This window comes from Sorex fumeus, unplaced genomic scaffold, assembly GCF_029834395.1.
Source record: "Sorex fumeus unplaced genomic scaffold, SorFum_2.1 ptg000098l, whole genome shotgun sequence".
NCBI classification, from domain to species: domain Eukaryota; kingdom Metazoa; phylum Chordata; class Mammalia; order Eulipotyphla; family Soricidae; genus Sorex; species Sorex fumeus.
In genome coordinates, this window is record NW_026606155.1 from 86424483 (window position 1) to 86447082 (window position 22600).

Consider the following 22600-nt stretch of genomic DNA (forward strand, 5'->3'; position numbering starts at 1 on the left):
CAGGAGGAATATGCTTTAACACATTCCTTTAACCACCTGTTCCACTTAGCAATATGGCTTAAAATAGACTTGGCTGTTGCTGTGGTCAGGGTCATCTATAACTGTATCAGGTTTACTAGCTAATGCAGATCCAATTCAACTTAACCATCTGTGGCAAGAAGGCTATTTTAAGTACCCTGGCCTTGGGCAAAGCTTAGGTCCTTGTTTGAAAAGTCCGGCCTTTACAGAACCTTTGAATGATTAGGTTTACTGCTCCATCCTATAGTACTCTAGAAAAAAACAAACTATTGTCATCTCAGACAAAGATTCATATTCAGAGACACTTTGATTCCTAAAACAAAAAAGGAAAATCCAAGTATATAACAACTAGGGAATAATTATGAAAGTATAGTATATTCATATGATACTCTGTTATGAGGCTACTTAAAATTACTATTTTTAATTATTATAGTAGAAAATTTTGTGATATCATGATAAGGAGAAGCACAGGATGCTTAGATGTGTATATTTCCAGTCAATTAAAATGTGTAATATATTTGTACTAATCAAAATCATTAACTGTCTTATTTTGATCTTGAGTGATTTTCTATTTTCATTCTGTCTGTTTTTCAGATCACTTACACATATAATTTTTAACAACTAAAAGAAATAACATATATTAAAAGAAAAACTATAAATAGCTGTTAAAATATAAAAGATGTACATACTGAGTAATCGTTCATCTTTTAAATGTTTGCCCACAGCCTAGCCACCAGTGTTCTGTGTACAGCTATCAGCTTTGTCCCAAAGTATATTGAATGAACCATTGTAGAGAACACCATGATATTCTTTTATGCCAAAGATCAACAGCCAGAGAGCTTCTAACTAAACATTCAAAAGAAGTTAAAAAATATCTGTTCTTTGTGAAAATGTTATCATTTGGAGAAAAAAAATAAATTAAATTAAAAAAAAGAAAATGTTATCATTTGGCATTCAAAATAATTATGTAGATATCTCATTGGAAGTCAAGGAGAAATTGTTATAGTAATGCTTAAAAAGAATAGTCCCTTGAAAATAACTTTCTTTGCTGGCCACAGTACAGCCTAAAATTCCTAGGAAAGATAAAAACAAAAATATTTACCAAAAGTATTTTGGTAGATGATAAGACAAAAATATTACTGGAATAATCTAGAGTTAGTAAAGTAGGATTTTTTTCCCTTTCATGGCCTCCTATAGAGCTATATAATTTATCTTTATAAATTCATATCAACTAGACCAGAACAATTCAATGAAGCCTCCTTAATGGGGCCACAGGTGAAAATTACTGAAATGGCGGGGGGAGGTACAGCATGAATTAGAGGCCAAGAAGAAGAATGGTGTGATGGTGCAGGAAGGAAACAAGATCAAAAGGTCTGAAGGGGCCCTCGTCAGAGAAAGGTTGAGAATTAAGCAGTGAATTAAATCATAGACTACAGTTTGACTGTCTGGGCTCAAATCCCATCTCTACCACTCAGTAATAGTATGACTCTGGGTAAAATATAATACCCGCTGTTTGTCACATTTGCCTCCTCTATAGAATAGAATTAAGCACATTTACCTGATAATATTGTTTTGATTATTAAGTTATAAAATAGTGTAACTGTCTCAGTAAAGGCTAAATAAATAATAAGGTGTTATACTTACCGTTTTATCTTCCCTATATGATCTGTACCAACTCCCTCAATTTATAGACTATTAGAGATGGAGGGTAGGCATATGAATAAGTGGTATAGGCTAGAAAATAGGTCAACACATTTATCACCAATTAATTTGCATGCAAGTCACCAAGAGAGCTCAAGAGAGAGGGTTTTTCTTTCAATAATGGTGTTGGAATAACTGAATATTCATGTGGAGACGGGTGGTACCTCAACCTTTCATATCGTATTAAAAAGTAACTAAAGGGGCTGGAGCAATAGCACAGCGGGTAGGGCGTTTGCCTTGCACGCGGCCAACCCAGGTTCGATTCCCAGCATCCCATATGGTCCTCTGAGCACCGCCCAGGGGTAATTCCTGAGTGCATGAGCCAGGAGTAACCCCTGAGCATCGCCGGGTATGACACAAAAAAGCCAAAAAAAAAATTTAACTAAAGATTGGATGCAGTTCTACATTACATAAGTAAAAACAAAAGTAAATTCTAAGATAAAGCACACCTTTGTGACTTTGGATAAGTAAAGATTACTTACAACATGAAAAACATAAGCCATAAAAGAAAAAAATAATAAGTCGAGCTTCATCAATCAGAATTTGTATATATTAAATAAAATAAATGTGGGGGCTGGAGCCATAGCAGAGCGGGTAGAGCCTTGCACAACTCAGGTTCGATTCCCAGAATCCCATATGATTCCCTGAGCACTGCCAGGAGTAATTCCTAAGTGCAGAGCCAGGAGGAACCCCCGTGTATCGCCAGGTGTGACTCAAAAAGCAAAAAAAAGATAAAATAAATGTCTTCCATAATGTTAGCTTATTACAAATGAATGAGGTGTATACATATGAAATTTAATGCATAAACTTACTTATAGTTCTTTTTTAAATACATTATAACTGGTGATCTAGGTGCAGTATGGACAGGCGACAACAAAGCAGAATGGAGTTACCTGAAAATTTCCATCCCAATGTTACTCACTCTCAGCATTACTGGAATCTCTTTTTGTGGAGGTAAGATGATGTCCTCAGGCTTGAAGTGAAGGAAATATGTATCTTGCTTAAGGGCAGAACATTAAATTTCACCTAAGTCCAAATTCTAATTCTAATTATCTGTCTCTCTTAGTTCTCATATATTTTTAAAGATATATTTTTACAAGAAGAGATTCTGATAGAAAATATTTTAAATAAAGAAATTTTTATGGGGGACTGGAGCGATAGCACAGCAGGTAGAGCGTTTGCCTTGCACGTGGCCGACCCGGGTTCGATTCCCAGCATCCCATATGGTCCCCTGAGCACAGCCAAGAGTAATTCCTGAGTGCATGAGCCAGGAATAACCCTTGTGCATCGCCGGGTGTGACCCAAAAAGAAAAAAAAAAAAAGAAAAAAGAAATTTTTATGCTCCAGAGGCAGTTTTTCCTCTCGGAGAGTCCAGCAAGCTACCGAGAGTATCCCGCCCATACGACAGAGCCTGGCAAGCTACCCATGACGTACTTGATATGCCAAAAACAGTAACAATAACGGGCATCATTCCCCTGACCCTGAAAGAGCCCCCAATATGCCATTGGGCTACGCTTGTACGCGACGGACAAATGGAGATGTTACTGGCGCCCGCTCGAGCAAATCAATGAACAATGTGATGACAGTGATACATTGATATGCTCTATTACTTTCCTTCTGCTCTTTGAAAGGAAAAAAAATTCCTTATCCCCTAGCCCCCAAACAGATTTAGTCAGGCATTTTACAATTGGGGGATCATCTGAGTTCTGGAACATACAGGAATATTGATCTCACAGGAAAACTTCTGACCTTTTGACAGGAAAAGAATAACAGAGCCTATTTTCAGATCCACAGCCTGGGTTTTTAAAAGATGCAACACAATTTGAGGCCACAGTTTTACCTTATCATTTGAGTCTTATGTAGTTTTAATAATTATTTGGATTAGCCTGGTTTCCTCACTCAGCTTTCCTTTGACTCATCAGCCGATGTTGGTGGCTTCATTGGGAATCCAGAGGTTGAGCTGCTAGTGCGTTGGTACCAGGCTGGAGCCTACCAGCCCTTCTTCCGTGGACATGCCACCAACAACACTAAGAGGCGGGAACCGTGGCTCTTTGGGCAGGAACCTACTCGGCTCATCCGAGAAGCCATCAGAGCTCGCTATACCCTTCTGCCCTACCTGTATTCTCTGTTCTACCATGCACATGTGTCTTCTCAACCTGTCATGAGGTAAAAAGCTTCGCCAATTAGGGCCCCAGCAACAAATCTGTGCCAGATTCTCTTCAGCTTCTAGGGATGAAGTTAATAATTAAGCAATGATTACAAGAGAGGAAGCAATGTATTTAATCAAGTACAATCACCACACTGAGTTTTAAACATTATCAGGGTGATGGCAGTTGAAGTCACAGAAGATAAGGTCAGATACCTTGCCATTTTGTGATTCATGTTAATATTTGATAGAAAAACAACAAATAAGTTTTTCAAAGAAAAGTGAATGACTGTTACCTAAATGAACTCAGTGTTTATCCTAGGAATAAACCCTCGGGTTTAAAGACCAGTCCAGAATTAATGTCACTGTCACTGTCACTGTCCTCCCATTGTTCATTGATTTGCTCCAGCGGGCCCAGTAACATTGTGAGACTTGTTACTGTGTTTGGCATATGGAGCACATCAGGGGAATGTAAACATTTTTTTTCTGGTATATAAGTTACATTCTGATTCTGTTTTGAGGACAGGATATTAAACACACACACACTTTCTAAGTTACAGAATAATATAAATAGAGAAACCAAGATTTTTACTTCCTGTTTTTTGCTCAGATCAGAATCACCTGAAACTTATTTTTTCACCTGGATTGAAAGAAACGCATAGAGATTCTAAGAGTCAGAGAAGTAGATCAATGGACTAAGCACATGCTTTGCAATGTATGTATATTCAATCCCTGGCACTATGTGGTATTCCAAGCACTGTCAGGAGTCACACCTGAGCGGTGAACTAGGAGTAATCCCTGAACTTGATCACATGTGGCTCCAAATGAAGCTATACAGATTCTAAGGTCATACCTCCAAATCTATTTTGACTCTCCTGAGGTAGTTTACATGCGTTTATATTTGTTGGACATTTCCCTAGTGTTTCTGACACTAGCCAAGTTCACTGGAGCCATTAATTCATTACTATTTGTTTAGTAACAAATTAGTAGGAGTAGGAGTAAAGGTAAAAGGTAAAGGCCCTCCCGTTGATCGTCGATTTGCTCGAGCGGGCCCAGTAACGTCTCCATTGGAGACTTTGTTGTTACTGTGTCTGGCATATCGAATACTCTCGGTAGCTTGCCGGGCTCTCCGAGAGGGGCGGAGGAATCGAACTCGGGTCGGCCATGTTGGCCGCTTGTAAGGCAAACGCCCTACCCGCTGTGCTATCGCTCCAGCCCTAGGAGTAGGAGTAGAAGTAGAATATGTTATTCCAAAGGCTAGTGAATTCAGGGAAGATAAGTTTCTTTTATGGGCTAAAAAACCTCCCATGAAATTGACAAACTTACTAGAACTATACATTGATATGCAAATACATAGATATGGAAATGAGGGTATTATTTTATTTTTAGATTATACTCAGTGATGACCAAAGGCTATTCCTGGCTCAGTGCTGGGGGAGCAGGGGCATTTCAGGGGCCTTGCAGTGATAAGGATCAAACCTGGGCCTTCTGCCTGCAAAGCATGTGCTCAGCCTGTTGAGAATTTTCTCCCACCTCAGTTTTGTTATTTTCATAAGCTCCAAATGCCACCTAGATCATTGTAAGCAATAACAATTTTTAAAAAGCATTCACAAGTTTCTCAACTTTCAAAAGATTTTTCCAGCTTGAAAACAACAACAAAAAAGTCAGTTCTTTTCATGTAAGTTGGTAATGATTTAAGAATACATGAAAGACAATGACAGCATGGAAAAGAGCACAGATCTACATCACTATTAAAATGTTTTTGCAAACATTTGATTTGTTTTATGTGAAAAGTGTGAGGCATTTGTACTTGGATGAAGGACTGGTTCTGCCCATCTGAGTGGTATTTAGTGCACAGTAATCAGAAAAGAAATTGCAAGTACCATAATTTGCAAATATTGCAACTTGAAAGTTGCAAATATCAGTTTCTCATTGGAACATGTAGCTCTCACATTAGAAAAATATACAGGATCAGCAATTGCTCATAAAATCTTGACTCATGGGGCTGGAGCGATAGCACAGTGGGTAGGGCATTTGCCTTGCATACAGCCAACATGGCCAACACAGGTTCGATTCCCAGCATCCCATATGGTCCCCTGAGCACCGCCAGGAGTGATTCCTGAGTGCATGAGCCAGGAGTGACCCCTGAGCATCGCCGGGTATGACCCGAAAAGCAAAAAAATAAATAAATAAAAAAATCTTGACTCATATGAAAAAATAATCTTGGATCTTTAGTTTGTTCTAATTTCTTTGAATGTTATCTAAAACTGGGTATATGAGAATGAATTAAAATAAAGCATCTAGTGACATGAAAGGGTTTTTTTCTTCATCTAGGCCTCTGTGGATAGAGTTCCCTGATGAATTAGAAACTTTTGGCATGGAAGACGAATATATGCTGGGTGAGCATTTCTTGATTAATTATGGTTATAATAAATGCTGAATTCTTTTGTTATATTTTCTAGTAAAGAATCCAATAAATACTGAATTCTTTCATTACATTTTCTAGTAAATAATTCTAAAAGTAATCCCTAATCACAAGAAAGCAGAAATAGTAAAAATTCTGTCACTAATATTTTTAGGTTATATATTGTATTTTTATGTAATTTTATTATTTATTATTTATATTTTATTTATAATTTTAGTATAGCGCTAGTCTGTTTTCATGCAGCACTTTTCACAATGTTGTCTGTCAACTTCAAATAAGTTATTCAATAAGTTAGTTTAAAAAATACCTAATTAAGCATTATCTATTACACTGGACCACTTCTCAGCTTTGTGATATTATTCCAAGAGGAGGATGCAGGGGGAAAAAATTCATGTCAGGTGGTTGAGTAACGACTGAAAGACTTTATTTCCTTTGAAAAGAAGAAGTATGGAGTGTTCGCCTCTTTTGTAATATGGATTAACCACCAAATTCATACATTAAAATTTATCATTTGGAGAAAGGACTCAGGAAGCTAGATTCAACAAAAAAATTGCTCAAAAAATGAATACTGTTTTTAAGTCATGGAAACCCCAAAATCAAGCTAGCTCTGTAGGTCTCCACTCATATTTAGGCCTTAATATAAACAGTTACATCTTTGGAGAAATCTTTTCTAACCAAAATTGCTTCTTTGTACCTAATTCCACATAACTCACTCAGACATTTCTGTGATGTAACTTTCATTCTATTTTCCACTTTTGCTTTCTTGGTATTTATCTATTTATCTTTAATCAGTTTGTCTTCTCTCTTTGATATGCCTTCACTGATTGTAAAATCATGAGGACAAGGACCATATATTCTGTAGGATAACATTGGTTCATCCTTTCTCCTCCGTCCTTTCTCCGTTGCCAGAAGGGAGTTTAGGTTTATTGAGTTACACACATCACAGTGCTCCTGGGGCACTCCCATTCCTCTGTGTTTATCTTTAACTTCTCTGTGCTCTGCTTCCCCTATCTGTTAATCACTTATGTCCCCAAATCAGACCCTGTGACTCATAAGGTCCGATTCTTCTAAGGACTTTGGATTTTGTATTTGTAAGTGAAATATTGCTTTCCTCTTTCCCTTATGTCCTTTGCATAGTTTACTTTAAAGCAATTCCTTTTTTTATAGAAACAGGAAGACAGTTAATGCTATACTTTTGTAACTTGGGAGTTAATTGACTCCAAAAAATATTTACTCCTGGGCATTTGTTCGTACTTACTCAACTTAATCTGCATATTTACTTAGTTACCTTTTATTCCTGGCACCCCAAAAGGAGGGTTCCGATGAAGGGACTTGGATGGACCCAGGGCAAGCTGTGAGCTACTCTGGTATCAAAATGGGGCAGGCTAAGTACCATAAAACTTACAAGTTAAGAGCACAGTTGTGGACAAATTCTGTAATGACCCAAAGAGAAGTAATTGGACAAGGACGCTGCTGGGGTTACAGTACTCTGGCCTGAGGACTGTAATCTGGGATCTATAGCGAGATGTCCCCAGGAGAGTGGCTGAGTAATATAGACTATAAAAGTAATGTATAGAGTATATAAGAGTAATATATCTCTTACTGTGTCTATACAAAATGACTAGAAAAATTATTAAAAAGTCAGTTTAAGATGACCATTTATATGAATATGGACTAAGGAAAGAAGAAATATGCCCTTAGATGAAAGTTTGCCCTTAAACACTTGTTTGCTTTATAATAGTGTAGCACTGTACCAATGTCCTCCCATTGTTCTTCGATTTGAGCGGACCCAGTAACATTGTGAGACTTGTTACTGTGTTTGACCCATCAAATACGTCATGGGTAGCTTGCCAGGCTTTGCCATGCGGGCGAGATACTCTCAGTAGCTTGCCGGGCTTTCCGAGAGGGGCGGAGGAATCGAACCTGGATCAGCTGGGTTGGCCACATGCAAGGCAAACGCCCTACCGCTGTGCTATTGCTTCAGCAATATATATATATATCTCCGGGCTGGAGCGATCGCACAGCGGTGATGATGATGAACAACGGGAAGACAGTGACAGTGATATATATCTCCAGAGATATAATAGTATATCTCTGGAAAATCTTTGGTTTAAGTCATCATTCTTAAAGACCTTTATGAAATTCACAGTTTTGGGTCAGAGAGATAGTACAGGGGTTGGGGTACTTGCCTTACATGCAGTCATCCCTGGTTTATTCCCTGGTACTGCATATGGTTCTCCAGGTACTACCAGCAGTGACTCCTGAGCACAGAGGGTGGGGTGGAGAAGAGGAGGAGGAGGAGGAGGAGGAGGAGGAGGAGGAGGAGGAGGAGGAGGCAGAGGAAGAGGAAAAAAAGAGAGAGAGAAGGTTTCCCAAGCATCATTAGGATTACTCCTGAGACTGCGCTGGGAATTGCCTTACCTATTAATGGGTGGTCCAAAGTCAAAACAAAACCAAACGAAAAAAAACAGTTCTCAGTCTTTAAAACCACAAAACACAAGTAACAATTAAGCTTAGCACACAGTCAGAACACTTAGAAAAGGAAGGTGACCTTACTGTGGGGTGAGCAGAATTGTGTGTTCTTTAGACTATAGAAGTTCAAGCAAATAATATTACTACATTTATAAAGATGAATTTCTGTATGTTAGTGCATTTTAAATTATATTCTGCTTAATTATGTGTTTTGAGAAAAGAATCTTGAATTTTTTTTATGAAAGGCTATTTTACTTAAGGGACTATCCAGTTGGTGGGCTTTCTGAAATACCAACATGTAACTATCTATCTATATCTATATATATATATATATACATATTTTAAGTCCTATAATGACTATTTTGCTAGCCTCCTGTATACTAGGCTTTAGAGTTCTCATGCTGTTGAAATATAAAAACAAGAGAGATGTCTCAGTTGAGAAAATGCTTCAAAAATTAATAAAACCACAAAGCATACAACTGAACAGAAAGGTTGTTCTTATTTATTTTATTTTTATTAACTTGTTTATGATAATTTATTATGTTTAATATTTGAATGCCAGTACACCTTCTTTCTACCTTTCTTTCCAATTTTCCAACCTCCCCAAGCCTGCCCCAATCAATAGCAGACCCTAAATATTTTGTTTTGCTTGTTATGAATAAGTAACTTCAAAAGATCAAAAAATATTTTGTTAGAAGAAACTGTGTGAAGATTGTTGTATCTCACCCTGGAGCAATTAAGCCCTTGTATAAGTGATTACTAATATGTTGTTACAGGTTAAACCTTATACGTTACTATTTTCTTAAGCAAGATTGGTTGCCTTCTACTTTACATCCCATCCAATGTGGTATGCTACTCCTGTATATCAGTGGGGTAGAGTATGAGATGTCACTCCAGGCATTATAAAATTGTAAATGGGGTGATAAAGCTGGAGTTAAATTTTTAACTAGATGGTGACTTTGGGGTCAGGAATCAAGAAAGGATGTTCTTATACCACTAGTAATGGTTTTCAACTTTATTTCTTCTCCATTGTTCAGGAAGTGCTCTATTGGTTCACCCAGTCACAGAACCAAAAGCCACCATGGTTGATGTGCTTTTGCCAGGATCAAATGAGGTAAGTAAAGGTAAAGGCCCTCCCGTTGATCGTCGATTTGCTCGAGCGGGCCCAGTAACGTCTCCATTGGAGACTTTGTTGTTACTGTGTCTGGCATATCGAATACTCTCGGTAGCTTGCCGGGCTCTCCGAGAGGGGCGGAGGAATCGAACTCGGGTCGGCCATGTTGGCCGCTTGTAAGGCAAACGCCCTACCCGCTGTGCTATCGCTCCAAAGGACAAATATCTTCTAGGTCTCATCCCTTCATTATAATGAATATAAACATATTTCTTCATTATGTGAACACAGTTCAAATGACTATAGCAACTAAAGAGTCCTAAAAGTCACAACCACTGTTCTCAGAGGTCAAGAAACTTCATGGTTGATCAGAGAGGGAGGCTAGTGAATAGGTGATAACACCAAAAAGAATCAAAATGGTTCTTTTATCTTCACACTGCGACCTGTGACTGAGTCTTTGTTAGCACATTGAGTCTTGAGGTCGGAAGAAATTTTCAGTCTACCATGAGCTGTCAAGCACAGGGACAGGCGGGGGTGTGTGGAGGGAAATATGAAGAGACTTTGCTATTTATTTCTGAATTTATCTGAGTTCTGAGGTTTTTGTACCAAAAAGTTTTTGTACTCACTGGAGAGGATTAAAAATAATAACAAAGTGTTTTCTCTCAGTGCTCCTCCAAGTCTTCCTCTCTGCTTAAATTAATTATTACCATTGATTGTTGTCACAGTATCCTAGACCTACTGAAACCCAGGGACTGAACTCAGGTAGGGATGGGGAGACATGGGAATTTCCCATGTTTGATTTCAGTATCACATAAAAAAATTATCTTCTCACAGTTTTGAATGCTTGAAATCCAAAACCAAGATGTCAGCAGGTTCCTTCTGGAAGCTGTGAAGATTAGCCATGCTTCCCCCACAGCTGCTGGTGACTACCCCCAACCCTGGGTGTCCATCAGTTTAGGGACTCCTGTCTGATCTCTGCCTCTCACTTTACAGTCTTTACCCTGTTTGTCTTTGTCTCCTTTTTTGTCTCTTTTTAAAAGTCATTTGTGAGGAAATTCGGGGCTCACCTGGATAATCCAGATATTTTCCTTATAACATGGTTTTTAATTTAGTTATATATGTTACCATATTCAGAAGAGAATATTTACTCCTTCTAGGCATTAGGAAGTGAATAAATATATATATTCATTATATATACATATATGTGTATATACAGGTGTATATACACATATTCATATATTCATATATATAATATATAATATCTATGAATATACATTATTTTGAGAGATCTTATTAATCCAACTCACTTCTCATTACTAATATAAAAAAATACAAGAAACTGCTTCAGAATATTCATGTTATATTCCTTCCTCTTGATTTCTTCAAAAATTAGTAGTTCTGAACATAAAGGTTCCTCTGCCAAGTAAAATTCTGAGGAAAAGTTTGAATTTAATGTCAGCTAAATAAAGTGACCTGCCAGGCATTTCTACTGGGAAACTTAAGTTGGTTCTAATAAAGCAGTAAATTGCCATTAAGAGGAACTGGGCTCTCTTTTGAACTTAGCCACACATTTGCTGATGACCTAGCATTGCAGGCACATTGCTGTGACTACAGTACACTCCTTCAACAGTTTCCTGTTGTATGCTGTGCTGGACTCTCCGGCTACATCTTCATAGACCCTGAGTCAAAAGACCACTCTGTTTCTTGCTGACCCTTTGCCCTGCTGATTAGCTAATGCCCACATCTCACTGTGTGAGGGGTTCATCTGAGTCCCTGTCAGTCTTTCCCATGTTTCTATATGTCCATTCCCACTCTCTCTCTTACAATCTTTATCATATATCTCCTTCTCAGCGTGGCCTGTTACTACCCCTTTGACCTCACTGATCCTGGTCCTCTCTAGTCCTCTTCATCCCCCTCTTATTCCCTCTATAAAATTTGCCACCTTCTTTTTTTTTTTTTTGGCTCTCTTCTGAGATTTGTTTATTTTATTTTTATTTTTTTAATTAATTTTTTTTATTTTACTTATTTTTAAATTTTTATTAGTGAAACACCATGAGGTACAGTTGTAGATTTACAAATTTTTGTGCTTGGGTTTCAGTTATACAATTACCGAATACCCATCCCTCCACCAGTGCCCATTCTCCACCACCACTGATCCCAGTATCCCTCCCACCCACCCCCTTCGTCCCCCCATCCCATCCTGCCTCTGTGGCAGGGCATTCCCCTTTGTTCTTTCTCTCCTTTTGGGTGCTGTGGTTTGCAAAAGAGGCATTGAGTGGCAATCATGTTCTATAGTCTACTTTTGCATGCATCTCCCATCCTGGCAGGATCCTCCCAACACCCTTTATTTGGTGCTCCCTTCTCTATCTGAGCTGCCTTTTCCCCTAGCATGTGCGGCTGGCCTCCAAGCCATGGAGTAAACCTCCTGGTACTTATCTCTGCTACCTTCTAACATTCCTTTTTCACTTATACCTTTTGTCTGCTATTTATTACTCCCATCAGAACTTCTTTAGGGAAATGATTTTTTATCTATTATGCTCACTACTATATCTCTAGTACCTCGTTGGGTGGCTTATAATCGACCTCTAAGTAAGTACTATCTGATTGAAGAACTTGGTGGCTTACTTTAGGTCTGTTTTACATAGTATTAAAAGTTATATCCTTTTCTCCAGATACATACCCTATACCTCTCATTCTAATTTATTTTGGAAATAGTGGATAGGTAGTAGATAACTAGATACAATTATCTAAAGCCACTACCATTTTCCAAAGAAAGGTATTTCAGAAAAGAAATCTAAGACAGTGTCTTTCATAAACAGACAGAAATCCCTGACAAAACATTAGCCATCTGAACCCATCCAAGGCTAGTAGTACATTATGTCAGTTCCTTTGAATGAAGAATTCACTGTAGCTAATGATAGTCAAGTTCTATTTGTCTCATATCACAGGACAGTGAAACATAGCCATCCAGCTATATAAAGCCTGTGGTAATCCCAGGAGGTAGACTTGTGAAATTAACTCTTTTATGCCAGAAACTTTACTGAGCTAGAAGAGAGAAAAAAGGTAAAAGGTTTTGTTTTAATGCTACTCATGATGGTATCTTAAGGATTTATAACAAGTTACATTTTAGGATCTTTTTAGTACTTGAGCAGTTAACTCTTCCCTTGAAAAAGACCCTTGTAAGATTTTGAACATCATTCCTGAATTCCGCTCATTATTTATTTATTACTTGGTGGCTACACTCAGTGGTACTCAAGGCTTATTCTGTCTCTGCATTCAGGAATCACTCCTCGCGGAACTTGGAAGACCATGTGCCAGGGCTATGTACAAGGCAGGAGCCCTTCCCTCTATACTATCTGCCCAGTTCCTGTTTGTACTCTGTTTTTAAAAAATAATGAAAGTTTCCATTGTTTTTCTCGAAGATCAGTTTTCTTCTCTGAAGCTTTTTCTTTCTTCCATCTCAGTGAAATTAGTTTGCAAAGTGCTTTTCTTCCTTAGTTTTGTGTTTCTCTCATCTTCTGTTTTACTTGATGAAATAAGTTTGTATAAGCTGACTGTACTATAGACTATTGAGAATAGGAACTATGTCTACCATTGTGGGCTCTTCCATAAATAACTTTTGGATGATAAGACAGATGGCCAAATTGATGTGTCACTGTACAGGTTTCTAATTTTGGGATCTTCTTAAAAACATGTTCTTCTTAATGTATATTAAGGATTTTAAAAATTGCACTTATTTTATCTTCTGGTTATTTTAAATCCAGGTGAATCAATTTTTTACCAAGTAATGAAATTGTGAGCCAACTTACTTGTGTACTTCTTTTCAGTCAGTTCTGTTCCTTTCCAGGTCTGGTATGACTCTAAGACATCTTCACTTTGGCAAGGCGCATGCACTGTGAAGATCCCAGTAGCTTTGGACACTGTAAGTTATTTTCATACTATTATTTTTATCTACTGTGCTGTATTAGTCAGCTTGGGTTGCCATAACAAGATAGCAGTATCTGGGTAGTTTAAACAACAGAAACTTATTTTCTCATAGTTCTGTGGGCTGGAAGTTCCAAAACAAAGTAGCAATCATTTTTGTTTTCCTGGTGAGTGTTTCCTGGAGAACTGCCTTCTTGTGTGTTCTTATGTTCTTAGGGGGAGAGGAGGAAGGGGTAGGAGTGAGAAAGAAAGATACGTATCAGAGAGAGAGAGAGAGATGCGAAATGCGTGCTGAAAGTAGACTACAGACCAAACACGATGGCCACTCAATACCTCTATTGCAAACCACAACACCCTAAAGAAAAGAGAGAGCAAAAGGAAATGCCCTGCCACAGAGGTGGGGCGGGGTGAGGGGGGGGGACGAATGGGGGGATGGGAGTGCTACTGGGTTCATTGGTGGTGGAGAATGAGCACTGGTGAAGGGATGGGTACCCGATCATTGTATAACTGAAATCCAAGCACGAAAGTTTGTAAGTCTGCAACTGTACCTCATGGTGTTTCACTAATAAGAAAAATAAAAAATAAATAGACCGAACATGATTGACACTCAATGCCTCTTTTGCAAACCACAGCACCCAAAAGGAGAGAGAAAATAAAAGGGAATGCCCTGCCACAGAGGCAGGGTGGGATGGGGAGGATGGGAGGGATACTGGGATCAGTGGTGGTGGAGAATAGGCACTGGTGGAGGGATGGGTACTCGATCATTGTATAACTGAAACCCAAGCACAAAAATTTGTAAGTCTACAAATGTACCTTATGGTGTTTCACTAATAAAAATAAGAAAAATAAAATAATAAATAAATAAATGTGCACTTTAATGGATGAATTGTACAACATGTTAATTATATCATCACACTGTTAAATGTAAGAAAAAGCATAAAATAGTGTATACATTGGTACCCTGATATAAAACTAAGCACAAACAACTCTTCCCTCTAAATTTACATTTGTGTGTCTAAGAAAAACAATAGCACTGGAAGCAGAGAGTGAGCATAGTCAGCACCACACATATCCTGCAGAAAATCCTTCTACAGGAGCATATCAAAGAACAGGACATTCTGGTTGTATCCCTGAACCTCTTAAGTCCAAAAGACACTGTCAGTTATGATGTTAGAATCAAAATAACTCACCCACCTGGAATTTATGAAGAAATTTGCTTTTGTAGATGAAACAAACTATTTTCACAGGTTCTAAGTAAAAGGAAGATTACTAGATACAGATGTTATTTGGGGAGAGGGGGGAGTTGCTCCCAAATAGTTTTCAAGAATCCTGTGGGCCATACCCAGAAATACTCCACCCACTAGACTGGATGGTTAATGTTAGAGCCCAGAAATACAGTGGTGCTCAGGCCAACAGTGCTGGGATGTCACTAGAGATATAACCACTAGTGCTCAGGGGATCATCAGTGCCAGGGATGGAACTTAGGATCCCATGGAGGCCAAGCATACACTCCAGCCCTTAGCTGACTTCCAAGCTAATACTGATTTAATATTTTATAATTGTCAGCAGCAATATAAACTCAATTATATAGAAAATTATTGGGGCCAGAAAGAGTATAGGGGATAAGGCGCTTGACTTGCATGTGACTGACCCTGTTTGATTCCCAGCACTACATATGATCCCTTGAGCACCACCTAAGCACAGTGGTGCTTAGGAGTAAGCCCTGACACCTCCAAGTATGGCCCAACCCCAACCTCCAATAAAATTATTTCACGTATCTGGGCCTACTTACACAGAAAAATTCACTTTTTTAGGGTGCAAGAAATAAACATGTTTGTTATATTAATAGGAAAAAATTTAAAAATATAATATAAAAGGCTACTTATAGGATGATCAAATGATCATAAGTTGGTGAAGATTAAAATGTTTCCCTTCAGCATAAAAAAGCATACCATTACTTGTATTTTAACTCTTTTCCTTTTAATGCCGCACCCCCATATTGTCTTTGAGTCTACACTTGTAAAGAATATGTCTTGCACAATGAAATATTTTTATATTCCACACTGAAATTGTCTTATATGAATGTTTCTTCCCTGAGAGAGTTACTCTGTTATAGATACCAGTGTTTCAACGAGGAGGAAGTATAGTGCCAATAAAGACAACTATAGGGAAATCCACGGGCTGCATGGCTGATTCCCCATATGGACTCCGGGTGGCTCTAAATACTAAGGTATTTTTCTAAAAAAATGTTCTCTCTGACATCTCATTTGTTAATTTCTTTGTAATGGTACACATGGAGTATATGACACTGTATAAAAGTAGTGAATATCTTCTATGGGATAGGTGCTTCTTATGTTTATCCAGAAGTCAAAGCTTTGATCTATTTCTGAATCATTGTCCAGCTTGACTTACGTTCCTGGAATTGTTTCTAAAGGACCTCAGAACTAGGAAAGAGAGATGCTCTTCTAGAGCACTGTAATTCTTGGTGTTATGAGGATTGGCATTAATTCCTACTTAAGAGAGTGAAATTATGTATCAAGAAAGCTATTGTCTTTTTGGGGGGAGGGGTCCCCTGGCTATGCACAGGGGTTACTCCTGGCTCTGCACTCAGGAATCACTCCTGATGGTGCTTGGGGGACCACACGGGACATTGGGAATCAAACCTGGGTCAGCCGCATGCAAGGCTAACGCCCTACCCGCTGTGCTATTGCTCCAGCTCCAAGAAAGCTATTATCTAAGTACATTCTCGACCTGTGCTTCATGCTCCAGGGTTCTGCCATGGGTGAATTGTATCTTGATGATGGCCACTCATTCCAGTACTTATACCAGAATCAGTTCTTGCACAGGAAGTTTTTATTCCATTCAGGACGTTTGATCAACAGGTAATGAAAGTTTAAAAACCTGTGTGCTTCTTACGTTATTATTTCTATAAATTATAAATTGTGCTGTCTTTTTGCTATACTGAAATGTACAGATGATGTCTTAAAGTACTATTCAAAGAAATTAATAAATGCTGCTGGTCCAGGATTTTTCTTTTTTTTAAGCTCAACTGAGATATAATTGACCAAATTGTATTATGTATATGTAACATGGGGCTCTTGGGCACCAGGATCTTGATGCCCGACTTGGCCAGATCCATGTTCTTCCGGCCCGACAGGGATGGGGCCACGCTCTTGCGGAACTTCTGGCCGGCAGGCAGCAGCTGGGGGGCCCTGGGCTCGGCGTCCCTGCTGACCGCGAGCCTCTTGGGGGACACCCTGGCCAGGCTGCTGTGTGTGGAGCGGCAGATCTGCTTCCGCGCGTTGCTGGGCGAGGTGCGGCTGGCACGGGCCAGTGCACCCTCCCGGGGCTTCTCGGCGTGGCGCCGGTTGAAGTCGTGGATGAACTCCTCGCAGTTGACCAGGTGCTGCTCGGGCTCCCACGTGTCGTCCTCACTGCAGTAGCCCTTCCAGCGCACCAGGTACTCCGTGCGGCCCTTCTTGTTCTTCCGCTTGTCCACGATCTTCTCCACCTCGTACAGCTCCTCGGAGGCCATGCCGGCACTTTGTTCCCTGCCCGCGCGGCGCGCGCTGCGGGGCCGGGTCGCTCAGGGCCCCGCGGGCCGGCGGGCGCTCGCGCTCATGGCCCCGCGCGGCGGGCCGGGGGCGGCGGGCCGGGGGCCTGGGCGGCGGGCGCGGGCGGCTTCCTGCTCGCGGCCCGGCGGCCGACTGAGCATGCCCAGTAGGCGGGGGTAACACCCACCACCTGGCCCCCTGGCGCCGTGTAATCCCATCAGCGGCCAAGACTCAGAGACTTTAAAATCCAGAACCCGGACGAGAACAGTGCAGTCTCTGCCCCCGCGCCTGGGTGTTCCTTCCCGGAGTCCCTTGGAGGGGAGCGGGTTGAGCTTTCCTCCCCGCCCTGGCCAGGGCTACGGCAGCCGGAGACCTCCAGGACCAGCCACCACCATGCTGAGACCACTCTCCGCACACCTGAAGGTACTGGCAGAGGGACAAAGCCACGCGGGTTCCGGGGCCGAGACCTCCAAGCCTACTCGAATTGGAGTTGAGCATCTTCCACCCAGATCCTCCAAATTCCAGTAGGCGGGGGTAACACCCACCACCTGGCCCCCTGGCGCCGTGTAATCCCATCAGCGGCCAAGACTCAGAGACTTTAAAATCCAGAACCCGGAACCGCGCGGCCGCATTCGCGGCCGCCCGATATCTTAACAGAACTTTTTTTTTTTATGACATCTTATTGTCTTATTCCTACTTTGGACAAACTTGCAGGCTATTGAATGTAGCCTGCCCACAGGGCAGAGTCTGGCAAACTCCCCGTGGCGTACCAAATATGCCAAATACCAGTAACAATGATGGGTCTCATTCTCCTAAATAGCCTTGAATATAATCTCAGGGCAAGGATGAAAGAGACGTTACTGGGGCCTGCTCGAGGCATTCGACGAATAACAGGATGATGAAATGAATGAATGAAATATGTAACATATGTATATATATAATATATATGTATATACATAGGGAGAAGGTTTGAGGGAGGGAGTGAGAAAGCATACAATGGGGTGATTTAATATGTGCTTATATTATGAAATTATTTCTACTGGTGAGTTAATTAATTTAACCTCATATATTTACCTTTTTTGTGTGTGAGAACACTCAAGTTCTAAAGTTCTACTCTATTGACAATTTTGTTTTTACTTTTGGGATAGTCCTGCCAGTTCTCAGGGATTACTCCTGTCTCTGTGCTCAGGGATCACTCCTAGAGGAACTCATGAGACCATATGGGGTACTAGGGATTGAACCCAGGTCATTTATATGCAAGACAATTGCCTACCTGCCATACTATCTCTCCGCACTCTCTTAACAATTTTTAATTATACAAACAGTATTATTTTTTATTTTTTGTTAATTATTAACCTTTCATATTTATTTTTACTATACTTAGGGCTTATGAACATTAACTTTTTCAATGATGTGATATTTGTTGATAAGACTTTTCCTTTCTAAGTATTTTTTCAATTTAAGGCACTGTGATTTACATTGTTCATAATAGAGCTTGAGACATACAATGTGATAATACAGAAGGTAGGATGCTTGCTTTGCATGCTGCTAACCAGGATTTGTCTCCCAAGTCCCACTAGGAGTGATCCCTGAACATACAGACAGGAATAAGCCCTGAGCACACCTGGGTATGTCTCCAAAACAATAACAAAAGTTAGAACACTATAAGTGTGATCCAAATTCTTCGCTCCCCATAAAACAACTTGGAGTTGAAGGTTCCATCCTAATTGTATGACACTGTGTCTTGAAGGAGGGTTATGAAGAGTGTGTCTCAGCCTTTTCTTACCCATTTTGATGTGGATATTTTCTCAGCCACCTGATGTGTAGGAAAACCTGTTCTAATTTCTGAATTTCTCTCCTAGGAATTACTCTGTAAGTGTATAGTTTTACATTTGGCAGACTCTTGGGAGAGGAAATATTCAGGAACTTCTTACATTAACTCAACTCAGAGTCCACCTGGAGTATTTTTAAATCGTGTTTTCATATTGTCTTCCTTTCCTTCATCTATTAAAAAAATTTTAAAAAGAGGGGTGAGCGTGACAGTTTAGTAGGCAGGGCTCTTGCCTTGCATGCAGCCAACTCAGGTTCGATCCTCAACATCCCATATGGTCCCCCAAACACCACAAGGAGTAATTCCTTTGTAGAGAGCCAGGAGTGACCCCTGAACATCACTGGGTGTGGCTCCCATCATTAAAAATTGAGTGGGGTTGGAGAGAAAGATAGTACAGCAGGTAGGTTGCTTGCCTAACACACAGATAACCCAGGTTTCATTCTTGGTACCATATATGATCCTTTGAACCCTGCCAAGAGTGAGCTCTAAGCCCACAATAGGGAGTAATCCCTGAGCACCACCGGGTGTGGTCCCCAAACCAAATAAATAAGTGATTTTTAAAAGAATTCAAGTTTTCACTAATTCCTGTTACTATCCATTCAGCAAGTCATGACTTCTAATAATCGAAGTGCCTGCCATAGACACAGATTGGGGTGAGGGTAGAGGGGTGGCAGGAGGATATGGGAATATTGGTGGTGGGAAATGTACACTGTTGGAGTGATGGGTGTTGGAGCATTTTATGACTGAAACCCGATCATGAACACCTTTGTAACCATATCTCACAGTGATTCAATTTTAAAAAATTAAATTTTTAAAAATTTTTCAAAAAGAATCTGAGTTTTACAAATTGATTACAGTTTCCAAATCACAGTTTTTACTTTGGTGACATTAGATCACCTCTCTTCAAGTGATTTATTACTGGGAACTTGGTTTGGTTACTGGTTAACTATTCCACAGAGTCAACTTTTTGAAAAATTTTTTTTTAATTTTTTACTGCATCACAGTGAGGTATGCCACACAGAATTATCTTTTTCCATCTCTTCATCTTTGTAAATATGACAGCTATGTGGTTTATAACATCATAGGGTGATATGGGAGGGAAACTAGAGACTGACCTAGCAATCCAAACCCTTCTGCTATGCCTTTTCCTAATAACATCTGTTCTGTATTTTAATTTTTCTTAGTTGTGCTGACAAAAGGGGTCTTTATCCAAGCAAATGTGTGGTGGAACTGATCTTGATCCTAGGTCTCAAAAAGCAGCCATCTTCTGTGACCACCCACTCATCTGGTAAGGAAAGCCACTTGTTTTTGTTGACATATGAGTATCTGCAGCAAAGAGATAAGTCCCCAAACTGATTTTATTTGCTTAGCACATATGAATATACTAGAATCAGAGCTAGAGTAACATGCCAGAGGGCTCAATGCCTGCTTTCATACAGGAGGACTGGGTTCAATCTCTGACATATTGTGGCCCCCCAAGCACTTCCAGAAGTGACTTCCAAGCACTGAGTGAGGAGTAGTCCTGGGAACACTACTGAGTGTGGTTCCCAAAACAATGTGTATACATATAGTATATATTTGCATATATACCCATTTATATAAATTATACTAGAATGAAGACGCATACTGCTTCTTTCTGTTCCTGGTAAGCTATTAATATTCATCTGGGGTAAATTATTTTGAAGCTTGAAATAATGTTGTAACTTTATTTATATATTTGGTTTTGGGGCCACAGCAGTGGTGCTCAGGGCTTATGCCTGTCTCTGTACTCAGGTATCATTCCTGCGGTACTCAAGGGATCATATGTACTAAGGATTGAGCCTGGCTTGAGGAAGTACAAGGCAAACACCTTAGCTGCTATAATATCACTCTGGCCCCTTTGGGTATATTTTAAACTATGATAGAAAATCTGGAGAATACTACTCATGTTTAAGGAATCAAAGGGCATGGAATAGGATGTTTTCTTTCTTACCTATTGCAAATCTTGGACCAATCACTTAGTTCCTAATAGTTTCTTTTAAACCGATCTTACGTAAAAAATAACTGAGAACATTTTCATGTTTAAAACATTCTGAAGTCTGAGCCAGATGTTTGCAGAATGGCTGTACCGCCAGGCTGAGGAGCACTGAATTGTCAGGCACCAAGCACCTAACCTTCAGGATGGGCACTAACAGACTGAGTATCCCTGAGAGAGGCCCCCCTGCCTCTGAGCACTGCTAGGAAGGCCAAAAGAAAATTACAGAAGTCTGTGGCTAAAAAAACGCTATTAATTTGGATTATCCTAAATGGTATAATGTTTAATGATAGGGTTTACACTATTTGTTAAATATATCCTGATGTTTATTTCCTTGATATGCAGAGAGTAAAGATCAGCCTGTGGATTTCACATACTGTGCCAAAACATCCGCACTGCATCTGGAGAACCTTTCACTGAGTATTGGTGCTGACTGGGAGATTCGCATCCAGTAATGAAGCAGCCCGCACCCTCCCCTTCCCCTGGGTCTGTGACGTGACCAGTAGTAGTCACTGGTTTACTAATGTGTGAGAGATTTCACAGTTTTCAGATTTTACATCTTCAGTGAGTTATGAATATTCTTTATGTCAAACAGTTACTGCCTCACTTCCTAGATGCAAAGAACCCTGAGACAATTATAGAGATCATGAACCTTCCACTGCTTCTTGGGCCATAGTCCTGTGCAATCACTGTGCCCCAGTGAGCAGATTCTCTTTAAACAGGTCTGGATGGGGATGGGTTTTGTTCACGTTTTTGGGGGGGATTGTTGTTTGGTTTGGGTTTGGGATTTTGGTCCACACCCCATGGTGCTGGGGGTTCCCTCCTGTAACTGTTCACTCCTAGTGCACGGGGACCTGGTGGTCCCAGTGATTGAACCCAAGGCTCTGGCATGAAAGGCATATGCTTGGATAGACTTGTTTTATGGCAGTTGTGACCAAGCCCACTTTTGGGGGTTCATGTGTTGGAACTTCGCTCAAAGTGGCAGTCTCCTTGGCTACAAAGACAGTTGCTCCAGGCCTGTCTCTAAGTGGACAGCAACCTCTAGTCCTGTAACTCCCCACCGCACATGCGGAGTTAGTTTTACCCACCAAGTGCTTTTTGGCCCAACCAAATGGGCCAGAAGGTCCTTTCTACTTTACCCGCGTTTGCTGCAGATATTTGTTCTTCCCTAGAGTTAGACTCAGCAGCACAAAGGGAAAAATGTTTTCCCTGCTCCACCCTTTTTTTTCAGGATTCAAAGTTCCAGAGTAATCTTAAAATTCTAATGTATTTTTCTTCATTGCTTATGTTAAATGACATCTAATGATCAAAGACTATTTATAAGATGATTAACAAAGACAGTAGCCATGTCCCCACCACTGAACTTCATAGATAGAACACAGGAGAGCTAGGCAGTGGGACATG

General features: G+C 40.1%; 1 protein-coding gene across 1 annotated transcript in view; it reads left to right on the forward strand.

The window, feature by feature from the left end:
* Positions 1-22110, forward strand: part of GANC (glucosidase alpha, neutral C) — a 72569-nt gene extending 50459 nt beyond the window's left edge. Inside the window, exons 17-25 of the mRNA XM_056134272.1 lie at positions 2572-2673; positions 3642-3885; positions 6200-6264; positions 9800-9876; positions 13721-13795; positions 15914-16027; positions 16567-16679; positions 20367-20470; positions 21542-22110. Coding sequence (XP_055990247.1) covers positions 2572-2673; positions 3642-3885; positions 6200-6264; positions 9800-9876; positions 13721-13795; positions 15914-16027; positions 16567-16679; positions 20367-20470; positions 21542-21651 — 1004 coding nt within the window. The 3' untranslated portion in view covers positions 21652-22110. The remainder of the gene's footprint in view (positions 1-2571; positions 2674-3641; positions 3886-6199; positions 6265-9799; positions 9877-13720; positions 13796-15913; positions 16028-16566; positions 16680-20366; positions 20471-21541) is intronic.
* Positions 22111-22600: the final 490 nt, after the last annotated feature.